Source organism: Anomaloglossus baeobatrachus, chromosome 9 (assembly GCF_048569485.1).
Source record: "Anomaloglossus baeobatrachus isolate aAnoBae1 chromosome 9, aAnoBae1.hap1, whole genome shotgun sequence".
NCBI lineage: Eukaryota > Metazoa > Chordata > Amphibia > Anura > Aromobatidae > Anomaloglossus > Anomaloglossus baeobatrachus.
In genome coordinates, this window is record NC_134361.1 from 79,297,054 (window position 1) to 79,321,518 (window position 24,465).

The 24,465-nt window shown below is 43.6% G+C and overlaps 1 protein-coding gene across 1 annotated transcript in view; it reads right to left on the minus strand.

Moving 5' to 3' along the window:
• The window catches only part of NRK (Nik related kinase), a 432,773-nt gene that overhangs the window by 21,064 nt on the left and 387,244 nt on the right, over positions 1-24,465 (minus strand). Inside the window, exon 30 of the mRNA XM_075323819.1 lies at positions 17,580-17,739. Coding sequence (XP_075179934.1) covers positions 17,580-17,739 — 160 coding nt within the window. The remainder of the gene's footprint in view (positions 1-17,579; positions 17,740-24,465) is intronic.

Consider the following 24,465-nt stretch of genomic DNA (forward strand, 5'->3'; position numbering starts at 1 on the left):
GTGCGGAAGGTGTGCAGGAAGTCCTGGATGTTGGTGGTTACTGGGTCTTCCCTCTCCCACAAGGGGTTTATCCATGCCAGTGCTTCGCCCTCCAGATGAGACATGACGAAGGCAACCTCAGCTTGGTCGGAAGCGAAGAGATATGGGAGCAGTTTGAAGTGCAGCGAGCACTGGTTCAAGAACCCACGGCAGTTCTTGGGGTCCCCGGCAAACCGAGGCGGAGGGGCTAGTCTCAGTTGCGAGGTCGCAGAAGTTGTCCCTATGGAAGCCGTGGATGTGGCGGAAGTGGACAGGGACGTGGCTGTGGATTGCAGTGCGTTCAGGCGGGTGTCCACTGACGTCATGAAGGCCAACATACGGGATTGGGTCTCTCGCTGACGTACCAGCTCCTGCTGCAATCCGGCCAGTTGGGATGCTAGTGCTTCGGCGGGATCCATGGCCTGTTCATTCTGTTAGGTCCGGGTGATGGTGGATCCTCTGGGCCGTGCACCAGACTCCTCCAGTGAGGCAACCTGGAGCTAACCCCTATACAGGGACTGTCCGGTCACCCCACTAGAGGGCCTAGGTACACGGTAGCCGGAGTACTAGCGGAACTGAGATAGCGTCCCTCAGGGAACGGGTAGAACGGAGTCTTTAGAGCCACAGAGTTCTTGGAGACAATTAAGGGAGTCCGGTACGGGTGCTGGTTAGGAAGCTCAGACGGGATCCGGGTTAGCTGGATGTGACGGGGAGGCAGCCGGGTGAAGCCGGGGATCACAGACAGGCACAGGCAGACGTAACGGTGGTGGGATTCCCCGCTGACGACACCGGAGGACCTCTTGGCAAACCCGGATTCAGGAGCCGGTTACGGAGGCAGAGCAGACTCTACGAAAGAGACAGAGTTAGCACAGGCAAGGCACATGGGGACCTGGACTCCTAGCTTGCAGAACTTGACGAACAGGCGACGCCCTCCAGGCAGGGAGCTCCTAATATACCTGACTGATGCAATATCCTGTTAGGGAGTGCAGGGCCTTTAAGAGGAAGTCAGTGACCGCGCGCGCACCCTAATGCACATGCGTGACGCCCGGGTGCCGGAGGCCAGAGCAGGGAGCGGTGCCGAGGAGGACATGTGGCTGGAGGCAGGAGACCCGGGGACAGGAGCGGTGAGTGAGAAATGACGTCGGGACCCGGGGAGCGTGACAATATATATATATATATATATATATATATACTAGCTGTACTACCCGGCTTCGCCCAGGTTAATAACTGTTGTTAACAAAAAAGAATGTATTAACATTCCCGGGATAGAATGTATAAATAGAATGTATTAACGCCCGGGATAGTAACTGTCTCTCTGTTTCTCTCCCATTCTCTGTCTGTCTCCCCCTCTTTATATCTCTCTCTCTCTCTTTGTCTGTCTGTCTCTTTCCCTGTCTGTCTCTGACTGTCTCTGTCTCTTTCTCCGTCTGTCTCAATCAATTTCCCTGTCTGTCTATCTCTGTCTCTTTCCCTCTGTCTCTTTCCCTGTGTCTGTCTCTTTACCTGTCTTTGTCTGTCTCTTACCCTGTCTGTCTCTTTCCCTTTCTTTCCCTGTCTGTCTGTTTCCCTGTCTCTGTCTCTTTGTCTGTCTCTTTCCCTATCAGTCTGTCTCTTTGTCTGTCTCTTACTCTGTCTATGTCTGTTTCTTACCCTGTCTGTGTCTGCCTCTTTCCCTGTCTGTGTCTGTCTCTTTCCCTGGCTGCATGGTGACACGCCAACATTCCATATAAGGGCATGGCTGCACATTCTTCTGAAGTTCTGGCTGCACTGTGGCTCCCAGCTCAATTCGCTTTAATGGAGGCAGGTTTTTTTGCGAATAACTGTAAAGCGCGGGGTTAACATTTCCCCTCAAAACATAGCCTATGACGCTCTTGGGGTCCAGACGTGTGAGTGTGCAAAATTTTGTGGCTGTAGCTGCGACGGTGCAGATGCCAATCCCGGACATACACACATACATACATACATACATACATACATACACACATTCAGCTTTATATATATATATATATTATATATATATATATATATATATATATATATATATATATATATATATATATTATATATATATATATATATATATATATATAAAAAATTTAAAAGTATAAATGCATAAAAGAAAAAATTCAACATAAAATAATATTAAAATTATAGGTATAGAAGATGCCCCCATCGCCCAAAATAAAATAAAGATTTACCTTTTTTTTAGTGAATTTATGAACATCCAATAAATGTTTGGTAAGTGGGTATTAAACATCTGGGTTACCTACCTATTGGTGGAGTGAGGGTCGCCTCACCTCCATTCTGCCAGGTATAACAAGCTGTAGCATCACATCCAGCCGCAGACTTGTTTGGCCCTTTCTATATTACTTTAATATTGAGGGCCGTGTGGTCATAGCGTCACATTCAGCCTCTGGACACCATGTATCATACATTTATGGTGTAATATTAATAGACTGTGCCCATTATGTTTAGGCTTTCCAATCCGTATACTGTATATGTGGCCTACAACTGTTGAAAAATATATTTTTTGGTAGGTACAGTGACTCCCCCCCCTCATGCGGGAATAGCTTGAAAAATTAAGCAGCAAGCCACAAATTCCAACTTTACTATCTGCCCCCGTTAGTGTCTGCTCCAAGTGTTCATTCAGTGTCTGGTGTAAAATTCATTGGGTGTAAGTTGAAAGCAAGAAAGTAGAATGCAAAATCAGACTAATGATAAAAGTGTATTCCCATCTCCAAGATCCTATCCCAATATATAGTAGGTATAATAATATTAGCAAATACCTCCACTTAGAAATGTAGTATAGTTCTCCTGATTAACTGTGTTGCTTACCTCAGGTGCAGGGCATAGCAGCTTATTTATGCATGGTTACGGCCACTCATATAGGGACAATTAGGGGCTATTGGTCATAACCATGGATACCTAAGATATTGCAATGCTCAGCACATAAGGTAAGAGACATAGCTAATCAGGAGAACTATATGCCACTTACCTCATGTGCAGAGCATTGCAGGACCTTAGGTATCTCATGGTTACAACCTCTCATATATGGACAGTTAGTGGTCATAACAATAATTACCTAAGCTACTGCAATGCCCTGCACATGAGGTAAGTGAAATAGGTAATCAGGAGAACTATACTACATTTCTAATTGGAGATATTTGCCAATATTATTATTACGCCTACTACATATTGGAATAGGATCATGGCAATGGGAATAAAGGCCGCTTTACATGCTACGATTTATGTGACGATCTCATTAGCGATGTGACAGGCCCAGATCATAGTTACGATTTACCGAGATCGCTCGTAGGTCGTTTATTAGTGGGTAACGATCGCACAAGCGGCGCAAACTCGTTCAGCGATATATTGTTTGACCAAGGCGGTCGTGTGGATGTTGTTCGTCGTTTGCAAGGTGTCAAACATACCAATATGTCTGCTGCGTTCCAAATGATGAACAATATTTTGAAACTGAACGACGTGTCAACGATCAACGATTTTCACCTTATTTGCGATCGTTCGGAGTCGCTCGTAGGTGTCACACGCAACGACGTCGCTAACGATGACGGAAGTGTGTCACGGAAACCGTGACCCCAACGACATATCGTCAGATAAATTGTAGCGTGTAACGGGGCCTTAACCCTTTAAGGTTTGTTTGGAATCTAACTATGGAAAAATGTATGTCTGCTTAGGAGCTGTGTTTACAAAAACGTAATAGAAATATAACAACTGAAATGACAAAAAAGGTGTAGATGGTGTCTTACCTGGCGGAACCAGATAAAGAATTTGTCAAATCCACTAACCTGATGTGATTGTGTGAGATACAACCACTACAGAGCAAGTAATCAATTTTGGCTGCTGCAGAACCCAGGATAAACTGTGATAGTATGGGAAGATAGGGTACCGTCACACTTTAGCGACGCTCCAGCGATCCCACCAGCGATCTGACCTGGTCAGGATCGCTGGTGCGTCGATACATGGTTGCTGGTGAGCTGTCAATCAGGCAGATCTCACCAGCGACCATTGACCAGCCCCCAGCGACGCGTGAAAGCGATGCTGCGCTTGGTAACTAAGGTAAATATCGGGTAACCAAGCACTTGGTTACCCGATATTTACCTTTGTTACCAGCGCACACCGCTTAGCGCTGGCTCCCTGCACTCGTAGCCAGAGTACAAATCGAGTTAATAAGCAAACCACTTTGCTTATTTACCCGATGTGTACTCCGGCTACATGTGCATGGAGCAGGGAGCCAGCGCTCGCAGCCTGAGAGCGGTGGATGCTAGTAACCAAGGTAAATATCGGGTAACCAAGCAAAGCACTTCGCTTGGTTACCCGATATTTACCTTGGTTACAGCTTACCGCAGGCTGCCAGACGCCGGCTCCCTGCTCCCTGCACATTCAGATCGTTGCTCTCTCGCTGTCACACACAGCGATGTGTGCTTCACAGCGGGAGAGCAACGAGCAAAAAATAAACCAGCACTGTGTGTAACGAGCAGCGATCTCACAGCAGGGGCCAGATCGCTGCTCAGTGTCACACACAGCGAGATCGCTAATGAGGTCACTGCTGCGTCCCAAAAACCGTGACTCAGCAGCGATCTCGCTATGTGAGAAGTACCCCATAGAAAGGGTTAATCCGCACTGCCAGAGGAAGTGTAATAACTGAAGATTAGCAGAGATAAAACATCTGATTTTTATTGTGCATCATAACGCCTTCAGGAACAAAATCAATAATGTTCACATCCATGGATACCTAAGCTACTGTAATGCCCTGCACATGAGGTAAGTGACATAGCTAATCAGGGGAAATATACTACATTTCTAATTGCAGGTATTTGCTAATATTCTTATTATACTTACTACATATTGGGATAGGATCTTGGAGATGGGAATAACCCTTTAGGTTAGGGTATGTTTGACGTTTAATTATGGAAAAATATATATCTGCATAGGAGCTGTGTTTACAAAAACTTAAGACTTTTTGCAAAGCAGCTTCAGGAGCAATAAAAAGTGGTGGAAAATGCGTAACTGTCACAATCTTTCACAGTACAAATTGCATATATTACTAATAGATCTCTTAAGCCTGATGGGGCTGGTCCACTTACTTTGAAAATCCATGTCAGAAAGATTGCAAGGCTATGTTCACATGTCCAGTAATCATCTGGTAGAACGGATCCAGCAGAAATCCGTTGGCAAAAGAGATTATGGAGACACAATTCTTTGAACGTTTCTAAAAACACTTTGAAACCGGATCTGTATTTTTAACATTGAAGTCTATGGAAAACTAATCAGTTAGTCATCCGTTTTTCTTTCATTTGAAATGGATCCAGTTTTTGCTTACCGGATCAGTTTCCAATGAAAGAAAATGGATGGCTATCTAACGGATCCATTTTCCATAGACCTCAATGTTAAAAAAACGGATCCAGCTGAAATCAGTTTTTTAAAAAGTGATCTATTCTAAAGGATGATTACTGGACAGGTGAACAGACTAAGCATCATATGAAGATAAGCATGTTAGTCCAGCTATAGAGAGCAAGAGCTCATAAATTCAATGAAGCTGGTGTACTGACTATGAAAGTCCACGTCCAAATGGCTGTGTAGTTTTCTATGATATTTTAACGTTGGCCTCCATCCACTCAGCGTGAATACTTCAGCTTGGATTGAGCACTGTAAGGCTGCTTTCACACATCAGTTTTTTGCCATCAGGCACAATCCTGGAAAAACCTGAAAACTGATCCGGCATCTGTTGCCGTCGGATCAGGTTTTTTCCCCCCCATAGACTTCTATTAGTGCCGGATTGTGCCGGATGGCCTTGTGTTCCATCCGGCTTTTGTCGGATCCGACAAAATTTGCTTGTCTGGCGGCCAGATGGAACGCTGAGGGGAACTTTGTCTCCGGCGAAAAAACATATCGCGCCAGATCCGGCGCCGTACGGCGTGTTTTATAATGGAAGCCTATGGATGGTGTATCCAGCGTAATGCAGCAAAAAACAGATACAGGCGCCAAAAAACTGAAGGAACTGATGGAAGAAACTGATGCAACTGATCCATTTTTTTGTCCGGATCCGTACCATCAGTTTTTTCGCCGGATCGTGCCTGATGCAAAAAAACTGATGTTTGAAAGCAGCCTGAGGCTGTGTGCCCACAATCAGTTTTTGCAGCGTTTTGGGCACAGCATGCTTCAGCTGTGTCCAAAACTCTGCGTTGTACAGTACAAGCACAGTGGATGATATTTCTAGAAATACCATGCCCACTGTGCTTGTTTTTTCCGCAGCAAACACTGACCTGTGGTGCAGCTTTCTGAACCGCAGCACGTCAATTGTTTGCTGCGGAATCGCATGCTCCTCCGTAGGGAGAACACAGCGAGGAGACCGCAACGCATCGAACCCTGATCATGGATACAAGCAGCTGCGGTCTCCTGCAGAGGAGACTCGTGGCCCCGCAGGTCAGAACCCGCTGCGTCCGGGACGCAGTGAGTCCTGATTGTGGGCACATGCCTTAGATTTTACCAGCAGGGAGGAGGAACACAAAGGAGCTGTCAATCAAGCAGGGATTAATGGTAAACTATCAGAGGATTATATAGCCATTCTAACATAGATTTTCAGAGTAAGTACACCAGCCACATACGTTCTAAGAGAGCTATTCAATAATGCATAAAGCTGGTATTGAAAATTTTGAAAGAACTGTGCTGCTTTAAACCAGGTTATTTTAAGCATATATACAGTATATAGATATATCAATCTTTATTCTATCTCTCTATCTATATATATACTAGCTGTAGTACCCGGACGTTGCCCGGGATAGTAACTGTCTCTCTGTCTCTCCCAGTATCTGTCTGCGTGTCGCTGTCTGTCTGTGTCTTTCTTTGTCTGTCTGTGTCTATGTCTGTCTGTATTTGTATCAGTCTATCTATCTCCATCTCTGTGTCTGTCTGTCTCTCTCTTTCCCCGTCTGTCTCTATCCCCATCTGTCTCTGTCTGTCTGTCTCTTTCCCCGGCTGACTCTTTCCAGGTCTGTCTCTTTGCCCGTATGTCTCTTTCCAGGGCTGTCTCTTTCCAGGGCTGTCTCTTTCCAGGTCTGTCTCTTTCCAGGTCTGTCTCTTTGCCAGTCTGTCTCTTTGCCCGTCTGTCTCTTTCCAGGGCTGTCTCTTTCCAGGTCTGTCTCTTTCCAGGGCTGTCTCTTTCCAGGGCTGTCTCTTTCCAGGGCTGTCTCTTTCCAGGGCTGTCTCTGTCTGTGTCTCTGTCTGTCTGTCTCTTTCTGTCGTTCTCTATCCATCTCTCCACTGACATCATATTACCTCACACATAAGCTTCTTATACTAATCAGTTTATTTTGTTCCTATAGCAACCACTGACAGTTGCTATTAATAGCCTATAGCTCCCCCCTCCATTCATTTTAATAAAGGCAGGATTTTGGAGAGTAGCTGTAAAGCGCGGGGTTAAATTTTCCCGTCAAAACATAGTCTATGACGTTTCCTGAGTCACATGGAGTGTCTGTGCAAAATTTCGTGATTGTAAATGTGACGGTGCGAATTCCTTTAGTGGACATACACACACACACACATGCACATATATACATACAAACATACACACATACATACACTGAGCTTTATATATTAGATATACAGTATATATATTGTATAATAACAACAGCATAATATGCATCTTGTGATCATTGACTAACACACATTTTATCTCCTGCCATATAAGAGAAAGTCAAAACTTCAGACCAGTCCTGCTAATCCGCTAATGTATTCTTACAAATTTATTGAACAAAATATGAGTCTCTTCGTCCATGGGAGATTACAGCTGACAGTACACGCTGATAAAACATGGCCGGCGTATATACTACTACAGCTGACAAGATAGTAAAAATACGCCTGCCCTCCTGACAGATGCTGGAAAAATGGCTGAAATCGACGGCCAGAAGGCTGAAAGCGATTAAGCTATTGATTGGTATTAGGCATCATCTCTAAGGGAAAAGTCAAATATTGACTGAATAAACAGCCTCTTGTCGCCTTCAAAGAAGCTTTTATCACAGATCTCGCTTGTTTACATCAAGGAAATGGCTACACAGACAAATGCTCTTCTGGTCGTGTAATCCTGCTCATAGAAAGTCTGCAAAAAAAGGTCCGATTTCCCTGCACTGACAGCACGTGTCTTGTACACTTACAGTCAAGGCCAAGTGTTGTCACCCTTGAAATTGCTCCAGAAAATTACTGTGATTACACATTTTGTTATACACATGTTTATTTCCTTGATGTGTATTGGAAAAAACACAAAAAAAAACAGGAAAAAGGGCAAAAGGGAAACAATATCACACAAAACCCCAAAAATTAGCCGGACAAAATTGATGGCTCCTTAAACTTAAAGGAGTTATCCGACATAAACTCAAAAATTTTTGTTAAGCTAATCTGCGCTGTATTGTCATATAAATCACACCTACATTGTTATTTTTTGTTTTCTAACTTTTGTTCCTCTTGAATTATCCCTTTATTCTGTGCAGCTCTTTGTTTACATTCAGCTCTAGCAAACTGACCACTTTCTGTGCAAAACCTCAGTCAGAGCTGTCACCACCCAGCCTCAGTGTACAGCCTCGCCCCCTGCCCACCCCCTGCACACACATTCCCTGTCAGTATTCAGCCTCAGCACTGACCTGTTATCACTACAGCATGGCAAATAACAGCCCCACATTAGGCTCTGCACCACACACCACATCGGGCTCTGCACCGCACACGCATATCGGGCTCTGCACCGCACACGCACATAGGGCTCTGCACCGCACACGCACATCGGGCTCTGCACCGCACACGCATATCGGGCTCTGCACCGCACACGCACATAGGGCTCTGCACCGCACACGAACATAGGGCTCTGCACCGCACACGCACATAGTGCTCTGCACCGCACCCGCACATCGGGCTCTGCACCGCACACGTACATCGGGCTCTGAACCGCACACGCACATCGGGCTCTGCACCGCACATGCACATCGAGCTCTACACCGCACACGCACATCGGGCTCTGAACCGCACACGCACATAGGGCTCTGAACCGCACACGCACATAGGGCTCTGCACTGCACACGCACATTGGGCTTTGCACCGCACATGCACATCGGGCTCTGCACCGCACACACACACATATGTCTCTGCACCGCACGCACACACGGCGCTCTGCACTGACCTCCCCTACCCCCATAGGGAACACATGTAGGGAGTACATACTCACCCCTCCTCGGTCCCCGCCGCTCCTGCACATTCGCGCGCAGTCTGTGCTCTGGACATATCAGCACAGTAGTGACGTCACCTCTGTGCTGAAGAGAGCACAGACAGCGGGAGGGACAGTGATGAGAAGCAGCGCTGCGCTGCTTCTCATCAGCGCTTTCAAATGTACCGGCATCTGTGATCTGTGATGCCGGTACATTTGAATGTGCGATCCTCAGCAAGGGGCCCGGTGCTGGTGCTGACACCACGGCAGCCGCCGCCAGGCCCCTCCCCCAGGTCATGGACCCTACAGCAGTTCAGGGGGAGGTTGCGGGGAGAGTAAGAGGTGCGGGGGAATGTGTGGGAGGGTGCAGGGAAGGGGGGTGGGGCTCATCGCACTGTACCGCCCAGCAGGGAGGCGACATGCTGTTCCAGATTTGCATGTCAACATGGTCCAGCCCATGTTGACATGAAATGACCGGAAGCAGCAAAATCGCGGCAGGAGCGGTCACATGACAACTCTGAGCCGGGGGAGAGGGGCTGACAGCAGGGCAGGTAAGTGCTCACTATCTACTTACCTGCCCCAATGTAGCCCAATAGGGTAATAAAAACAAGTCAAAAGAAGCCGGATAACCTCTTTAATTATTGGTTGCACACCCTTAAGAATAAATAACTTAAATCAGTCGCTTCCTATAACCCTTAACAAGCTTCTTACACCTTTCAACTGGAATTTTGGACTCTTCTTTTGCAAACTGCTCCAGATCTCTCATATTTGAAGGTGTCTTCTCCCAAAAGTAATTTTAAGATCTTTCCACATGTGATGAATTGGATTTATGCGGATGCACTCATTGCTGCCACTTCAGAACTTTCCAGCATTTTGTTTCCATCCATTGCTGGGGGCTAAAGGCAGCAAAGCCACTCTAAAACATCTTGAAACCTCCACCATATTTGACTGTAGGTACTGTGTTCTTTTCTTTGTAGACCTCATTCCGTTTTCAATAAACAGTAGAATGATGTGTTTTATCAAAAGCTCTTGGTCTCAGCTGTCCACAAGATGCTTTCCCAGAAGGATTTTGGCTCACTCACATACATTTTAGCAAACCACACTCTAGTATCTGTATCTAGGCTCTGTATCAGCAGTGGGGTCCTCCTGGGTCTCTTACCATAGTGTTTAATTTCATTCAAATGTCAACGGATAGATTGCGCTAACATTGATGCACCTTAAGAATGCAGGACAGGTTGCATTTCTCAGGAATTTAATTGGGGCAGTTTATCTACCATCTAATGTATCCTGGGTTTTAACCTTTCATCAATTATTCTCTCTCATCTACATGCAGGAGATTAGCTACAGTGCCATGGATTGTAAACTTCTTGATTATGTTACACATCGTGGACAAAGGAACATCAATGTCTCTGGAGATGGACTTGTAACCTTGAGAATATTGATACTTTTCAACTATTTTGATTCTCAAGTCCTAAGACACTTCTCTTCTCCTTTTTCTATTCCCCATGCTTCGTGTGGCACGCACAGGCACACAATGCAAAGATTGAGTCAACTTCTGCCATTTTTATCTGGTTTCAGGTGTGATTTTCATATTGCCCACACATGTCATTTGCCACAGGTGAGTTTTAATGAGCATCACATGCTTGAAACAAATTTTTTACTCACAATTTTGGAAAGGTGCCAAATGATATCAAATTTGCCTTTGTTTCTCTTTTTTTTGGTGTTGTTTCAATACACACAATGGAAATAGATGTGTACAAGTAATCATGTGTAATTGCAATATTTTTGCTGGGAGAAATACTTCCTTTTCTCCAAGAATTTCAAGGGTGTGAAGACTTTCGTCCATGAGTGTATGAAGTTAAGTCTTATAGACTGGCCTTCTAAAATGTGTATATATGGGTGATCACCTGATCACTAGTAATGACCGAATGTGTACACCACTGTTTGATACTCAAGGTAGCATTGGGGGACTTTGATACGGTCGTTATTCAATCGAGTAATGAACCCCATGCTCGAGTCATCACCCGCATGTTTATCTAATCAAAATGTCGAGATTTCCTGCCATACACTGTAATGACATAGCCAACTAAGGGACAGCTGACGTGGAGCGGGGGCACTGCAAAATTAGGGTGACTAACCTCCGCTGTTAGGTAGGGAACAGTATAGGGAGAGCCAATTAATCCCTAATATTAGCATGGGTTCATTTAGCCTTATTTCATAGGCCCTTACTGCTCTCATGCCCTTATTAACCTATTACCACTAAACAGGTATTCTTGTGTTCACAGTGCATAACACCTTGTGTGTGCATCTTTATTGGTGTAAAAATAAATAAATAAAAAAATTGGTGTAGTGTCCTCCCATATTATGATAACCAACACAGTTAAAACATACGGCAAAGGCTGCAGCCCCCAGCCATGCACTTAGCTTGGCTGTGTATCAAAATAAAAGGCACTGCATGCAGCTTTTTTTAAAAAAATTATTTAAATAAATCATTTAAAAAAGGCATGCGGTCCCCCCTCAATTTTGCCACCCAAACATGATAAAACCGACAGCTGGGAGTTGGTATTCTCAGGCTGGGGAGACCCATGCTTATTGGGCACCCTAGCCTAAAAATAGCAACCTGCAGCCGCCCAGGATTATCGCATGCATTAGATACAACAATCCCGGTACTTTACCTGGCTCACACCAATCACCCTGGTGCGGTGGTAATCGGGGTAAAATAAAGGGTTAATGACAGCTCACAGCTGTTATTAAGCCCTAGATTTGTAATGGGAGGCATTTTTGAGACTCCCCATTATTAATCTGTAAGTGAAAAGAAATAAACACAAACATAAAAAAAAATTGTTTATTTGAAATAAAATACAAAAAAAAAACCACACTCTCTTCCACCCCTATATTAACACCAAACACCCAGTTCTGACATAATCCACACAAGGTCAAAGACCAGTCTCAAATTCACAGATGAAGCAGTGTCCAGGATCATAACTAATGGCCTCTCCACTGGAAGCCAGTACCTGTTAGCAGTCAGCAAGGGGACGTTCCAACATCTCTCTAGCTTGGGCACTAACCCCCCCCTACTCTCTGCCACTGACATATCATGGCTCCTTAGGTCACTGTCAAGTTGCTGGATTCTTGCTCTGTCCTCTTCGGTCCTTAAATAGTCAGACAGTTGCCACCCCCGTCTCAGTCTCTGGCAAGTGTAGGGAACTGTCCCCTACCAGACCTCCATAGCGGGCTCCTTTTTCCTACCAGCAAGCTCTGGGTCCTCCAAACCCTCCATTTGATTTTTGGGGTGAAGGACCTGCCTTAGACATCAGATCCTCCGTCATCGCACAGCGCTGATTCTTCCTGAATGTCGTGCAGGGAAATAGTACTGTCTCACTCATCCCTCGGCGTTCTGCATCACTACTCCACCTCTCACTTGGTGGGGTTTTCTTCAGCTCACCATCCTGTTTCTACATATACCCAAGTGAGTCGACCAGTATGCACAACATCGGGAACATGTAGAAGACACTCGGGATCATATTTTTATCAAGACATGCTTGAATCTGATTGACAGCATGCCCAGAAGAATTCAGGTCATGATGAAAACCAAAAGTGAGTTTACAAAATACTAACAAAATTACTAAAATTAAAATTTTGATTTTTTTTGGAGCAAAACAGTAACAATGCAGTGATCTGACAAGAATCTGAATAACTAATCATGTGCTTAATAGTTGCAAGTCAAATTTATGTATGAGATAGCCAAGATGATTGTCTATAAAATGAAGGTAGTTTCACTCTCAAAGCTGTTGTGGATTGTGAGATATGGAGCCTGAAAGTCAAAAGTTGAGGACATTGTTACCCTTTTGCTCATCAGTGTATTTCTAATTGTCTTTTCAAAGTTAATCTAAATATATAGGAGTGTAAATCTAAAGACAATGATTTTACATTCCTGTTAGAAGTTGTACAAAAATTAAGAACTTTTTCTATTAGACAAATTTCGTTCTCTTTTAATATAGAACTAGAAAGATGAAATATGTGAGTTACACCATTCAACTTTTCTTGTGATTGAACTGAGTTCTCTATTTCTACCTCTATATTTAACTCCTCTAAACTCGCTTTTTTCTCTTTTTTTGTGATGTATTGAGGTGTAGGTTTGAAGTAATAAGTGATCATGGATGAAGCTAGGCCAATGATGAAGAGCAATCGTGCCTGGGGAATCCCTAATGGAGGAGAATGAGTGTGAGATGGTTCCCAAAGAAAACCTTAGACGAACCTCTTGGGATTTCATGTGCGCTGGCTCTACCAATGTGAACATGAAAAAAATATTAAGTATGTGAAACAAGAGGATAATGCAACAGTAATATCCTAAATAGATTTAGTAAAATATAATGTGATTATTGTGCCAAATCATAAATTATACTTCCACCGAGTTACACAGAGCTGACGACTCTAAGGCTATGTGCCGACGCTGCGGAAAATGCGCGGATTTTGCCGCGGATTTCTCGCGGAAAAGCCGCGGATTTTCCAGAAATCGGCAGCACAGCTACTCCCCAGCCATTTCTATGGCATTTGGGAAATGCTGTGCCCACACTGCGGATTTTTCCGCAGCGGAAATCGTGCGGATTTCCGTGCGGAAAAATCTGCAGCATGTCAATTATTGTTGCGGATTTCTCCGCAGGGTCCCATATACTTACCTACCTCACCGGAGTCACTTTCTCCGTCTGGTGTACAGGAGCGCGGTGAATCCAGGTACAGGAAGGAAGAGGTGGGCGGAGCCTGCACGAGCTCCGGTCATGTGACAGCCGGAGCTAGTTCAGGCCCGCCCACCTTCTCCTGAAGACGCTGAGAGAGTGACCCGGCTGCCGGAAAGCGAGGTGCTGCGTGATGGAGGCGAGTATGAACTCCCCCGATCACTGCAGCACTTGTTCTGCATTGAGGATGCAGTGCCGAAGCCATGGTACTGTATCCTCAATGCAGAAAGCCCGCACCATATCCGCAGGACATTCCGCAGCATGGAAACAGACAAAAGTTGTGGTGCTGTTTCCTGGGAGCACCTGCGGAATGTCGTGCGGATATATCCGCAGGACACTGTCCCCGTGGGCACATAGCCTTAGACGACCCAACAAGCTGGAAACCGCAACGTACTTTCCTGGTCCAAGAAATAAGAAAAAGTGTCTATCAACCCAGAGTCAGCAGGCTGCATTTATAGGCGACCAAGTGAGGAAATTAGTTCTATGGGGTTTATGAAAACAGTTGAGTATATTATAATTGGGCAGGTTTTCTATTTGTCAGGGAAATCTGGATGAGATTCCTACAGAATTTAAGTTATTGAAAGAAGAGCACAACCCAAGTATTAAGCTTTATGGGAGATATTTTCATACTGCTCTTGTTCTTTAGTGAATGTGTCATCAGAAAGTGACCCATTATGTAATTCAGGCACTTAGTCTCCTGTTTTGGGAAATCCACATTTATTAGAAGCAACAGACTGACTTAGACCGTATCTTTTGTATTGAAGCGTCTAATCAGCGTGTGCAAAGGTCATTGCAACTGTTCCTTATTTTTCCCTGATGTTTCCTGATATCAGCCAAGAAAAAGAAAATGACAGAAACATAAAAATTAAGCCCCATATGTTGAGAACCCTCCCCCCCCCTAAAAAAAAAATAAAAAAAAAATGAGAGCAAATAAAAATGTGCCACCACTCTTATATACAGCATGTTAGAATACTATATATAAGAGCCCAGGCCGCTGTGTAGAACATAAAAATCACTTTATAATACTTACCTAAATGGTTGCTGTGGTGGAGTTGGGTCATATGGGCGTCTCCGTTCTCCGTTGCGGCAATTCCTCTTTTGGCCATCTTCGTCCTCCTTTTGAAGCCTGTGCGCATGACGCAGTTTACGTCATACACACTCGCCAGTCCCGCACAGGCACACTAGAATACTTTGATCTGCCCTGCTCAGGACCTCAATGCAGGCGAGTGTGGATGCACCCTGGCTTCAGAAAAAGGACAACAAAGGCTGAAAGAGGAGGCGCCGGAACAAAGAACGGAGACGCCCACATGACCCAACTCCACCGCAGCGACCGTTTAAGTATTATAAAGTGACTTTTATGTTCTACACAGCGGCCTGGGCTCTTATTAATTAATTCCCTCCCTAACCAGCCCTGTATAACACTACTCACTAATAAGAAGGTTTTAAAAACAAGTTAAAACCTCGCTGTCCCTGTGCTAATTAGGACCTTGACTAGTCGCAAGGGCATTATTTACCCAGACTAGTCGGTCCTCTTTTCATGTAGACCTGATAATATTATTTCCAGGAGCCATCATCACCTCCAACTCTTGGAAATCTAGCGCCTGTGCGTGCTAATTAATTTTGGCCACATCAATGCACCTTTAATGCTGGGTGGACACTTCCCGGCTTCATTAGGCGCACTGTGCATGACCGGAAGTTCAGAAGACATGTACGTAAGCAGTCTTCTGAACTTTCGGTCATGTGCAGTGTGCCTAATGAAGCCGGGAAGTGTCCATCCTGCTTCTGAGGCGCTCTGACATGACCAAAGTGAGCTGCGCGCATGTGCATGATATCCATTAGCCGGCGGTGACACTGGGTCGTGGAAATCATGTTATCACACCCACAGGGGCGTAATAACACAGAAAGAGGGCCAACTAGCCTGGGGAAACAACACCCCTTTGATTAGTCAAGGCCCTAATTAATATATAAACCTTCCTAAGTCATTTTTAAACATTCAGATTAGTGAATAGCTTTATACAGGACTGGTTAGGGAGGGAATTTGGTCATACAGGTATGAGTTCTGCTGGGTTGGAGGCCATAGGGGACCTGACAGGTTCCCTTTAAAGGGAACCAGTCACCACTTTTTTCGCAGATAAGCTGCGGCCACCACCACCGGAGTCTTATATACAGCATCCTAACATGCTGTATATCTGTATATAAGAGCCCAGGCCGGGGTATAACATAAAAACACTTTATAATACTTACCTAACGGTCGCACGGTGTGCCTTATGGGCGTCTCCGTTGTTCGGTGCTGGCGCCTCCTCTTTCGGCCATCTTTGTCCTCTTTCTGAAGCCTGGGTGCATGACGCGTCTACGACATACACACTCGCCGGTCCCGCGCAGGCGCACTACAATACTTTGATCTGCCCTGCTCAGGACCTGAATGCCGGCAAGTGTGGATGACGTCGGACCAGTCATGCACCGCGGCTAGAGAAGGAGCACAAAGATGGCCAAAAGAGCCGGCACCAGAGAACGGAGACGCCCATATGGCCCACCGCACGACCTTTAGGTGAGTATTATAAAGTGTTTTTTATTTTATACCCCCGGCCTGGGCTCTTATATACAGCATATTAGAATACTGCATATAAGAGCCCGCTGGTGGTGGCCGCAGCTTATAGCCAAAAAAGTGGTGACAGGTTCTCTTTAAGGGTCAAATATTGCCTCCTACAGTTATCAATGGAGGGTTTCATGTATTTCTTCTCAAAGTTAGACATTATTAAATTTCCGAAAACTTGCAGACTCCAGCAGGCTGTAATTTGTCTTTGCTCTAGCAGTAGATACATATATCATTAATAGATTCACTTTGTAGCAAGAATTACGTATCCCTTTGATACAATAATTAAGGAACACAGTAGTTAAAGTAATGAGCATTGTTTAATTAAAAGGGCTGACTTGTGTGTAAATGAAATCCTAATGACGGTCGGAGCTTTTCTATTTCCATGTGTCATGTCTCACAATTCATTTGCTGCCCTTTCTTATACAAAGTTCTTCAGGTCGTACCATGGTCTGTGAAAACTAATTAAAGTAAAAAGTCCCCTACTGTTCCACATCAGATGACAGCAGAGCGAGTTTCTGGTTTGGTTGTACTTGTGTGGGCTGAAAGCTCTTAGGGAAAAAAAAACCAAAAAAACAAAAAAAAAAACTACTAAAGAAAAGGAAATTAAAATTTGGAATGTAAATAGCCTAAAAAAAGTGTTTACTGTGCAATTACTGCTAATTGCAATGATTGCGTAATGTCTTCTGCCTCCTTCCTTTCTAGAGCTGGCTGTATATGGGAGATAATTGCAGTTCTTTCGACAGATATCAGCTCCAATTTTTCCATTAATATGCATTTTTGGACTTTGGATATAGTTGAATGTGATGGATGTAAAGCTTTGACCAACAGGGAGAAATATTTAGAAATAAATCAGCACAGAACGTTAATAAAGGATGATAAAATACAGATGAGTTATCGGAATTACATAGAATTATATGAGAATATAGAGGAAAAAATAGAAAAATAGACTTAATTAATTTACTATTATTTTTTTATTAGGTTTTTAATATTTCCATAATATAAATAATCATGTTATACTCACCAACAGACGCCGGCATTTCCCCCCACTGTAAAACGGTTTCCTTTGTGAAGTGTCCATAGGTATCAATATAAACCCCTTCATCTTCGTAGCTCAGCAGGAGCTCCATGCCGTTTGTGTTGGGAAGAATGATGATGGCATGAGGGTGAATATTGCCCTGGATCTGAAATTATAATCACATTTTTCAATAAGCATTTTACCAAAATGAGAATAATGATGCAATAAAGTAGAGTTTAATCAGCTATTATCTGGGCAACATTTTTTCTTTCTTTCTTTTTCTCTTTCTTTCTTTCTCTCTTTTTCTCCCTTTCTTTCTCAACCATATACTCATCTAGCATTAATATATATTACATAAGGGTTTCTTTAAACCCTATAGCATCACACATACAAGCTAATTATTGTGACCAATTAAAATTTCTTTATACCACTTAATGGATAAATCTGCTTCTTTGTCCACTTAGAACTCAATAGGAGAGGAAATCGGGTATATGCCTCGCTAACACCACGGAATCTGAAATTAATATAATTCCTTTATTGTTTGTACAGGTTGACGCGTTTCAGAGACATCCGTGTCCTTCATCAGGACATCAAAGGAACAGTATGTCATAATGTGCCTTTGATGTCCTGATGAAGGAGACGGATGTCTCTGAAACGCGTCGACCTGTACAAACAATAAAGGAATTATATTAATTTCAGATTCCATGGTGTTAGTGCGGCATATACCCAATTTTCTCTCCTATTGAGTTCTACGTCTTATACTTCGGGGCTGCGGCTGATACCATCATTGCACGTGTTTAAAGGGGTTGTGACTGTCACAACCTGAATAGGTGAGTGCGCCTAAATTTTATCTATTAATTTCCTTACCGGGTAAGACTCTATTGCGCGTCGCTGTTCCACAGTATTATTACCTGTCTTTCTCCACTTATGAGCCACTTCTCCTTTCTGTAATGTGGACTCATCACCCCCACTGAAAAACAGCTGAAATCCCACTTGGTCAAATAAACGTGGACTGCCAGCACAGTGACCGGTCAGGTTACACAGCATATTAATGCCTATGTGGAGGGAGCACTCATCACAGTAAGAGAACAGGCAGAGAGACATGCAGATCATGCTGCTGCTTCTTTTAGGTGATTTATTTTACTGTAATGCTGGATTCAATGCTACACTGCTTAGTTGTTCTGTATAATGTTTTTCATGTAGCTACTCCGTCTGCTTGAGTGTTACACAGACAGGAGAGCAAGAATCCCTCATGTCTCTGTATGCTGTGTATGGGATACATCAATGGAGCTAGTTTATGGCCACAAAAAATTAGAGACAGTGCCTGTAGAAGAGAAAATGCAAGTCAGATAATGATAAAATAGCGCTATACTCATGTGCGGATGTGACAGCTTATTGTGAAAACACCAGAACATATATATACCCTTTAAGCCCTTCATGATTTTGTAAGTACTCATATGTCCTAGGTCATGTCTCTTGCTTTAATGCGGGCTCCCATGCTGAGCATGCATCTTTCCCTGCACATATTGGCTGATCTGATCTAACTGTAAAGGGTGCCTTACACGCTGCGACATCGCTAGCGATTGCTAGTGATGTCGTGTGCGATAGCACCCGCCCCCGTCGTTTGTGCGACATTTGGTGATCGCTGCCATAGTGAACATTATCGCTACGGCAGCGTCACACGCACATACATTGTCAGCGACGTTGCTGTGACCGCCGAACAATCCCTCCCTCAAGGGGGAGGTGCGTTCGGCGTCATAGCGACGTCACTGCGACGTCACTAAGCGGCCGGCCAATAGAATCGGAGGGGCGGAGATGAGCGGGACGTATCATCCTGCCCACCTCTATCCTTCCGCATAGCCAGTGGAGGCAGGTAAGGAGATGTTCGTCGCTCCTGCGGTGTCACACACAGCGATGTGTGATGCCGCAGGAATGAGGAACAACATCGCTACGTACGAAACAGCGATTTTTGGTGTTTGGACGACCTCTCCGAAACCAACGATTTTTGTCTCTTTTGCGATCGTTTAAGGTCGCTCGTACGTGTTACACACTGTGATGCCGCTAACGACGCCGGATGTGCGTCACAAACACCGTGACCCTGACGATAAATCGTTAGCGATATTGCAGCGTGTAAAGCCCCCTTTACTCTAACAGGCATGTTTAGATCAAAGTTGCGCCCACGGCTGTTAACCAGCAAGATCTAACATGTGTCAGCGGGGAGTGCTCCATTTCTCACTCCTGTTGGTGCTCTGTTGATGTCACCGCGGCGTTCCGATGGGTTGTCATGAAAGTCAGGGGTCAGCTGATGACACCTATATCTGTGAAGATGATTTTCCTGTGAACGCCAGTTACAAGCGACATTCATAGGAGATGATTTCTGCTGTACAGAGCAGTGCTGATGCTGACACGGATGCCCTGCTCTGTACAGCACAAGCGATCAGACGATTGCAGTTTCCAGTCCCCCAAGTTAAAAAAAGAAGTTTTTAAAATATAATAAAAAAGTTCAAATAACCCCCTTTGCCCCACTGAAAATAAAACAGTTAAAAAAAATAAATTAATCAGATCAGTAAGTAAACAGCATAGCGAAAAGAAAAAGTCCAGAATTACATTTTTTTGGACATCCTCACATTGGAATAAAATACATTAATAGGCGATCAAAACATTATATCTACCCCAAAATGGTATCAGTAAAAACATAGCTCTGGACGCAAAAAATAAACCATCACTTAACCCTAGTACCCAAAAATAAAAACATTACGGTTCTCGGCAAACGGCACCAAAAGCAACATTTTTGACAAATTACAGAATTTTTTTTCACCATTTAAATACATTTAAAGAAAAAAAAAATATTTGATATCTATGTACTCGCACTGACCTGGTGAATCATGCTGCCGAGTCAGTTTTACCATATAGTGATCATGGTAAATAAAAGACACAAAAAACAATTGTGGAATTGCACTTTTCTTGCAATTTCAACGCACTTGGAATTTATTTCCTGTTTTCCAGTACAATATCGGGCAGCATGAATGGTGTCATTCAAAAGTACAACTCACTCCGCAGAAAATAAGCCCTCATATGGGTATAGTGATGGAAAAATAAAATAGTTATGGCTCTTGGAAAAAGGGGAGGAAAAAAGGAAAGAGAAGAAAATAGAAAATCTCAAGGTAGTGAAGCGGTTAGGGAGAATATTTGGTCAAAAGGTAATGAGAGGATGAAATCACTCATATGGGTAACTAGATTAGTGCGAAGAATACGTAGAAAAAAATTTCAACCACTATCATAGGCACAATCTGCCTCAATCCAAACTCCATCAATAGCCCTAGAAAGAAAAGCCCCAAAAGACTGTTCGCTTGGCATGATGATCATAATGTTGCACAGGGACAACACAATCATTTACAACACGACATGATGGCGACAAAAAAATCAAAATCTGCTGTATTTCCAGGATAACACCAATGCAATTTCATTTCATCACATACACACAACGTTACTTTCACGTGTGCCATTTTCATGCCATTTTTAAAGCCAAAGTTGGATGTGGTAGAGGATTTCACCACTCATCACAAATCATTCCTTGCATTGATTTTAATTTGGCATTTAAAAAAACTATAACAAATTGGCATCTGAAATAAAAACACCCAAAAAACTGGAGATAAATGTGATAAATCTACCTTATAAACTACACAATTAGATAAATCTCAGCATGCACACACACTGACTCTTTCTAGTTCCTAAATATAAAATAGGTTAAACAATAATACTTATGAAGCATTGTAAACACAAACATCATTTACTTGCCAGGAAAAACAATCGGAGGTCAACCTCTGATGTCCATTTGTCCGCTATCACTATCCGTAATACCAATACTGGTATCCACAGCTGGAGGGAAATCTTTATTCGTTGCCTTGGTATTTTCATGAGCAGTTGAGGCAGAGACAGATATGGGCAGAGGATTAAAGAAGCATCATGACAGAAGGCAAAGAACAGCAGCCGTCTGAGAACAATCTGTCCGGCTCTCCCGGTATCTGTAAAATGCCCTTTTAAATCAAATGACACCTAGATTCAGAGCTATCTGGTCTATAGGCTGTAGAAGAACTGAGAATTTCCTCACATTATTTCAGATCATTGACACTGAACAGGGAGGGGAGATGTTTATTTTTAGACGACTCTCTTAGAACAAGAAAAGCACAAGAAAAATCTCAGAGGGGAGCCTTAAATTAAGGACATAATTTCTTTCAGAAATATTAAGGCTATTTTTTTATTAGCTGTTCTACTTTTCATTAGGCCGAAAAAAAAAAAAAAAGACCTCACTTAATTGGAAATTAATTATTTCTGTGTTTAGCGGAATATGGAATTCAGGTAACAATTGAAAGGTTACAATAGTTCAAGCCGCCAAGAGGACCTGTCACTATGTCAAATGGGCAATTTATACTCTTATTTTTTTTCCTGCGTCTCATCTAAGTATTCCATATACATATATATATATATATATATATATATATATATGGAATATATATATAATGGAATATATAATGAATGAATAAATTTATAATATATATAATATATGAATGAATATATAATGAATAATATATATCTGGAATATATATAAATTATATATATATATATATATATATATATATATATATTTTTTTTTTTTAAATCGGCCATATGGCTCCAGAAATATGGGCCATTTTATTGCAAATGTATGGTCTTTACCAAGGGAGCATGACTTAGAGGGTTTCCTGGGGGCATGTCTTTAAGCTGGTCTGCATAATTACCCTGTGGCCCACACCACCTTGGTAAAGGCCATAAAAAATTAGCATTAGATAGAAAGGCTCATATCTCTTGGACCATATGGTGGATTAAAAAAAAAAAAAAACAAAAAACAAAAAACAAAATACCCAGGGTGGCAGTGGGAAAAAAAATTAATGTGACCTGGTGAAAGGTTTTCTTTACGTATCCCTTTTAGTTGACAACAGTTTTTACATTAGATAACAACTGCCGCACAGGGCCGGATTTACACATTTCGATGCCCTGATGCCAAAGCACAAAGCAGCTGCATCCCTGGCGCTAGTGTCATAGGTGCCAGACAGAAATGTGGTTTCTGGCCATAGAAGGTCACAGTGTTTGGTTGTGCAAAATATCCTCTGACTTTCAATTGTTCCTGCTGTCAGTATTCATTGTAATAGGAAGCTTTCCTGGTGGATTTTCATCTCTCCCTCTTTTCCACCCAGCTGCTGATCATCAGTATTCTCTTGGTGTTTAAATGCCCCTTACTTCCTTAGATTGGTGCTGGTGATATTATTCAGTTCATTCAAGTCCTGGTTGCAAGTAGGTGACTTGTACCCGTCTGTGGTATCGTGGCTGAAAGCTTTGCTGAACTTCTATCTGAGTCATCTGTGGATAAGCATTTTTCCCGTGTGTCCTCCTTATGTCTTCTATAATGTTTAGTGAGGTTGACGAAGAGCTCATCTATCCATTCCATATATAGGGCCCAATACTAGGGATATCAAGGGTCAGGTATCCTGCTCAGTGCATAGGTGTGGAACCTATCTAGGGTGGTGAGAGACCCCCGGGACTAGCAGTAAGTTTGGTCAGGAGTCACCATCTTCCCCATACCTAGGCACAGGCTTTCCCTTCCCTTTCAGCAGCTGCTTGGTACTTCCCTAGCTAGTGTGATAGCTGGTGTCACTCACTGCTTCTAACTCAGCTCCGTTATGATGTCTTCTGTCACAGTTAGAACCTATGGAGGCGGCGGACATAAAAGCAGAGAGCCAGCGCTGCACTTACACCTCCCACATGGTCTATCACCCAAGATCAAGGACTTGGAGCTGCATTTGTGGATCATGGACTATGACAAAACATTGTTGATACTGATTTTGATCCAATGACTGTGATAGCAGTAAAGTACAGCTATTCACAGGAGCCGGTAGTGATGGCAACTCTCATCAGAGCCACCGGCTCAACACTGCGCTTAGCGAGACTCGGCGACTCTGTATAGTCATTACCCGGCCAATGTGAATTGCTTGCTCATCACTACTCATGATTTTAATAGGATGTTCATCCACCTTGTGGCAGATTTAAGAATTGTAAATGTTTGGGGAGGACCATGTAATATGAAATAGCAGAGGATTTTACTTGCAGATTACTGCTGTTATCTGCATGCTGCTGAAATTTTCTACACTGCAATTGACCTGAATATATGATGTGAATTTTTGATGCAGATTTTCACCATGGATTTCTCTTTTAATGTAGCAACGGTGACATCCTCCAATAAACGTGCAGCAAAATCCTCAGGTTACATTTGCCAACTTGGCTTCAGATTGGTGGTAGAAAAACACAGCATGGGTAGATCTATATGTAGGGTGCCACAGGGCAGTAGTCGTGGGCGAGGGATTAACTCCGGACGACGTGGCAGACTACATGAAAGGACTGGTCCTGGTGTAGGAAGGCGGACACAACAACCTGTTCAGTCAGACCAGCCTAGTAGGATTAGTAGTGGGACACTGCCCTCTGCTGGCCGAGGAATTAATTGCCTAGGAAAGAAGAATCACATAGGAAGGAAAATTCAGCGAGCAGTTTCCTGGGGGAGGCTGATCAGGGAAGGAGGAGTTCAGAAGGGAGCAGTGACTCAGCTGGAGGTGATAAAAGTCCTGGAGGTGACCAGAAGGGAAGTTTTGGTGCCAACAGATAGAAGGATAGAGACATGCACGCAGAGGTGAGGAAAGTTGCCTCCCCTGCAGAAGAGTTGAGTGGCCTGATCGTTGTGCCCAAACATGTGTGCTGCATCCCGGGCCTGCTGTTACACTGGCTGGCTGTGTGGACTTGTGTTGTGTGGGCAGGTAACCCCTGTAGGCCGCATACTGCCACGGACATCACCTGGTCAGGACAG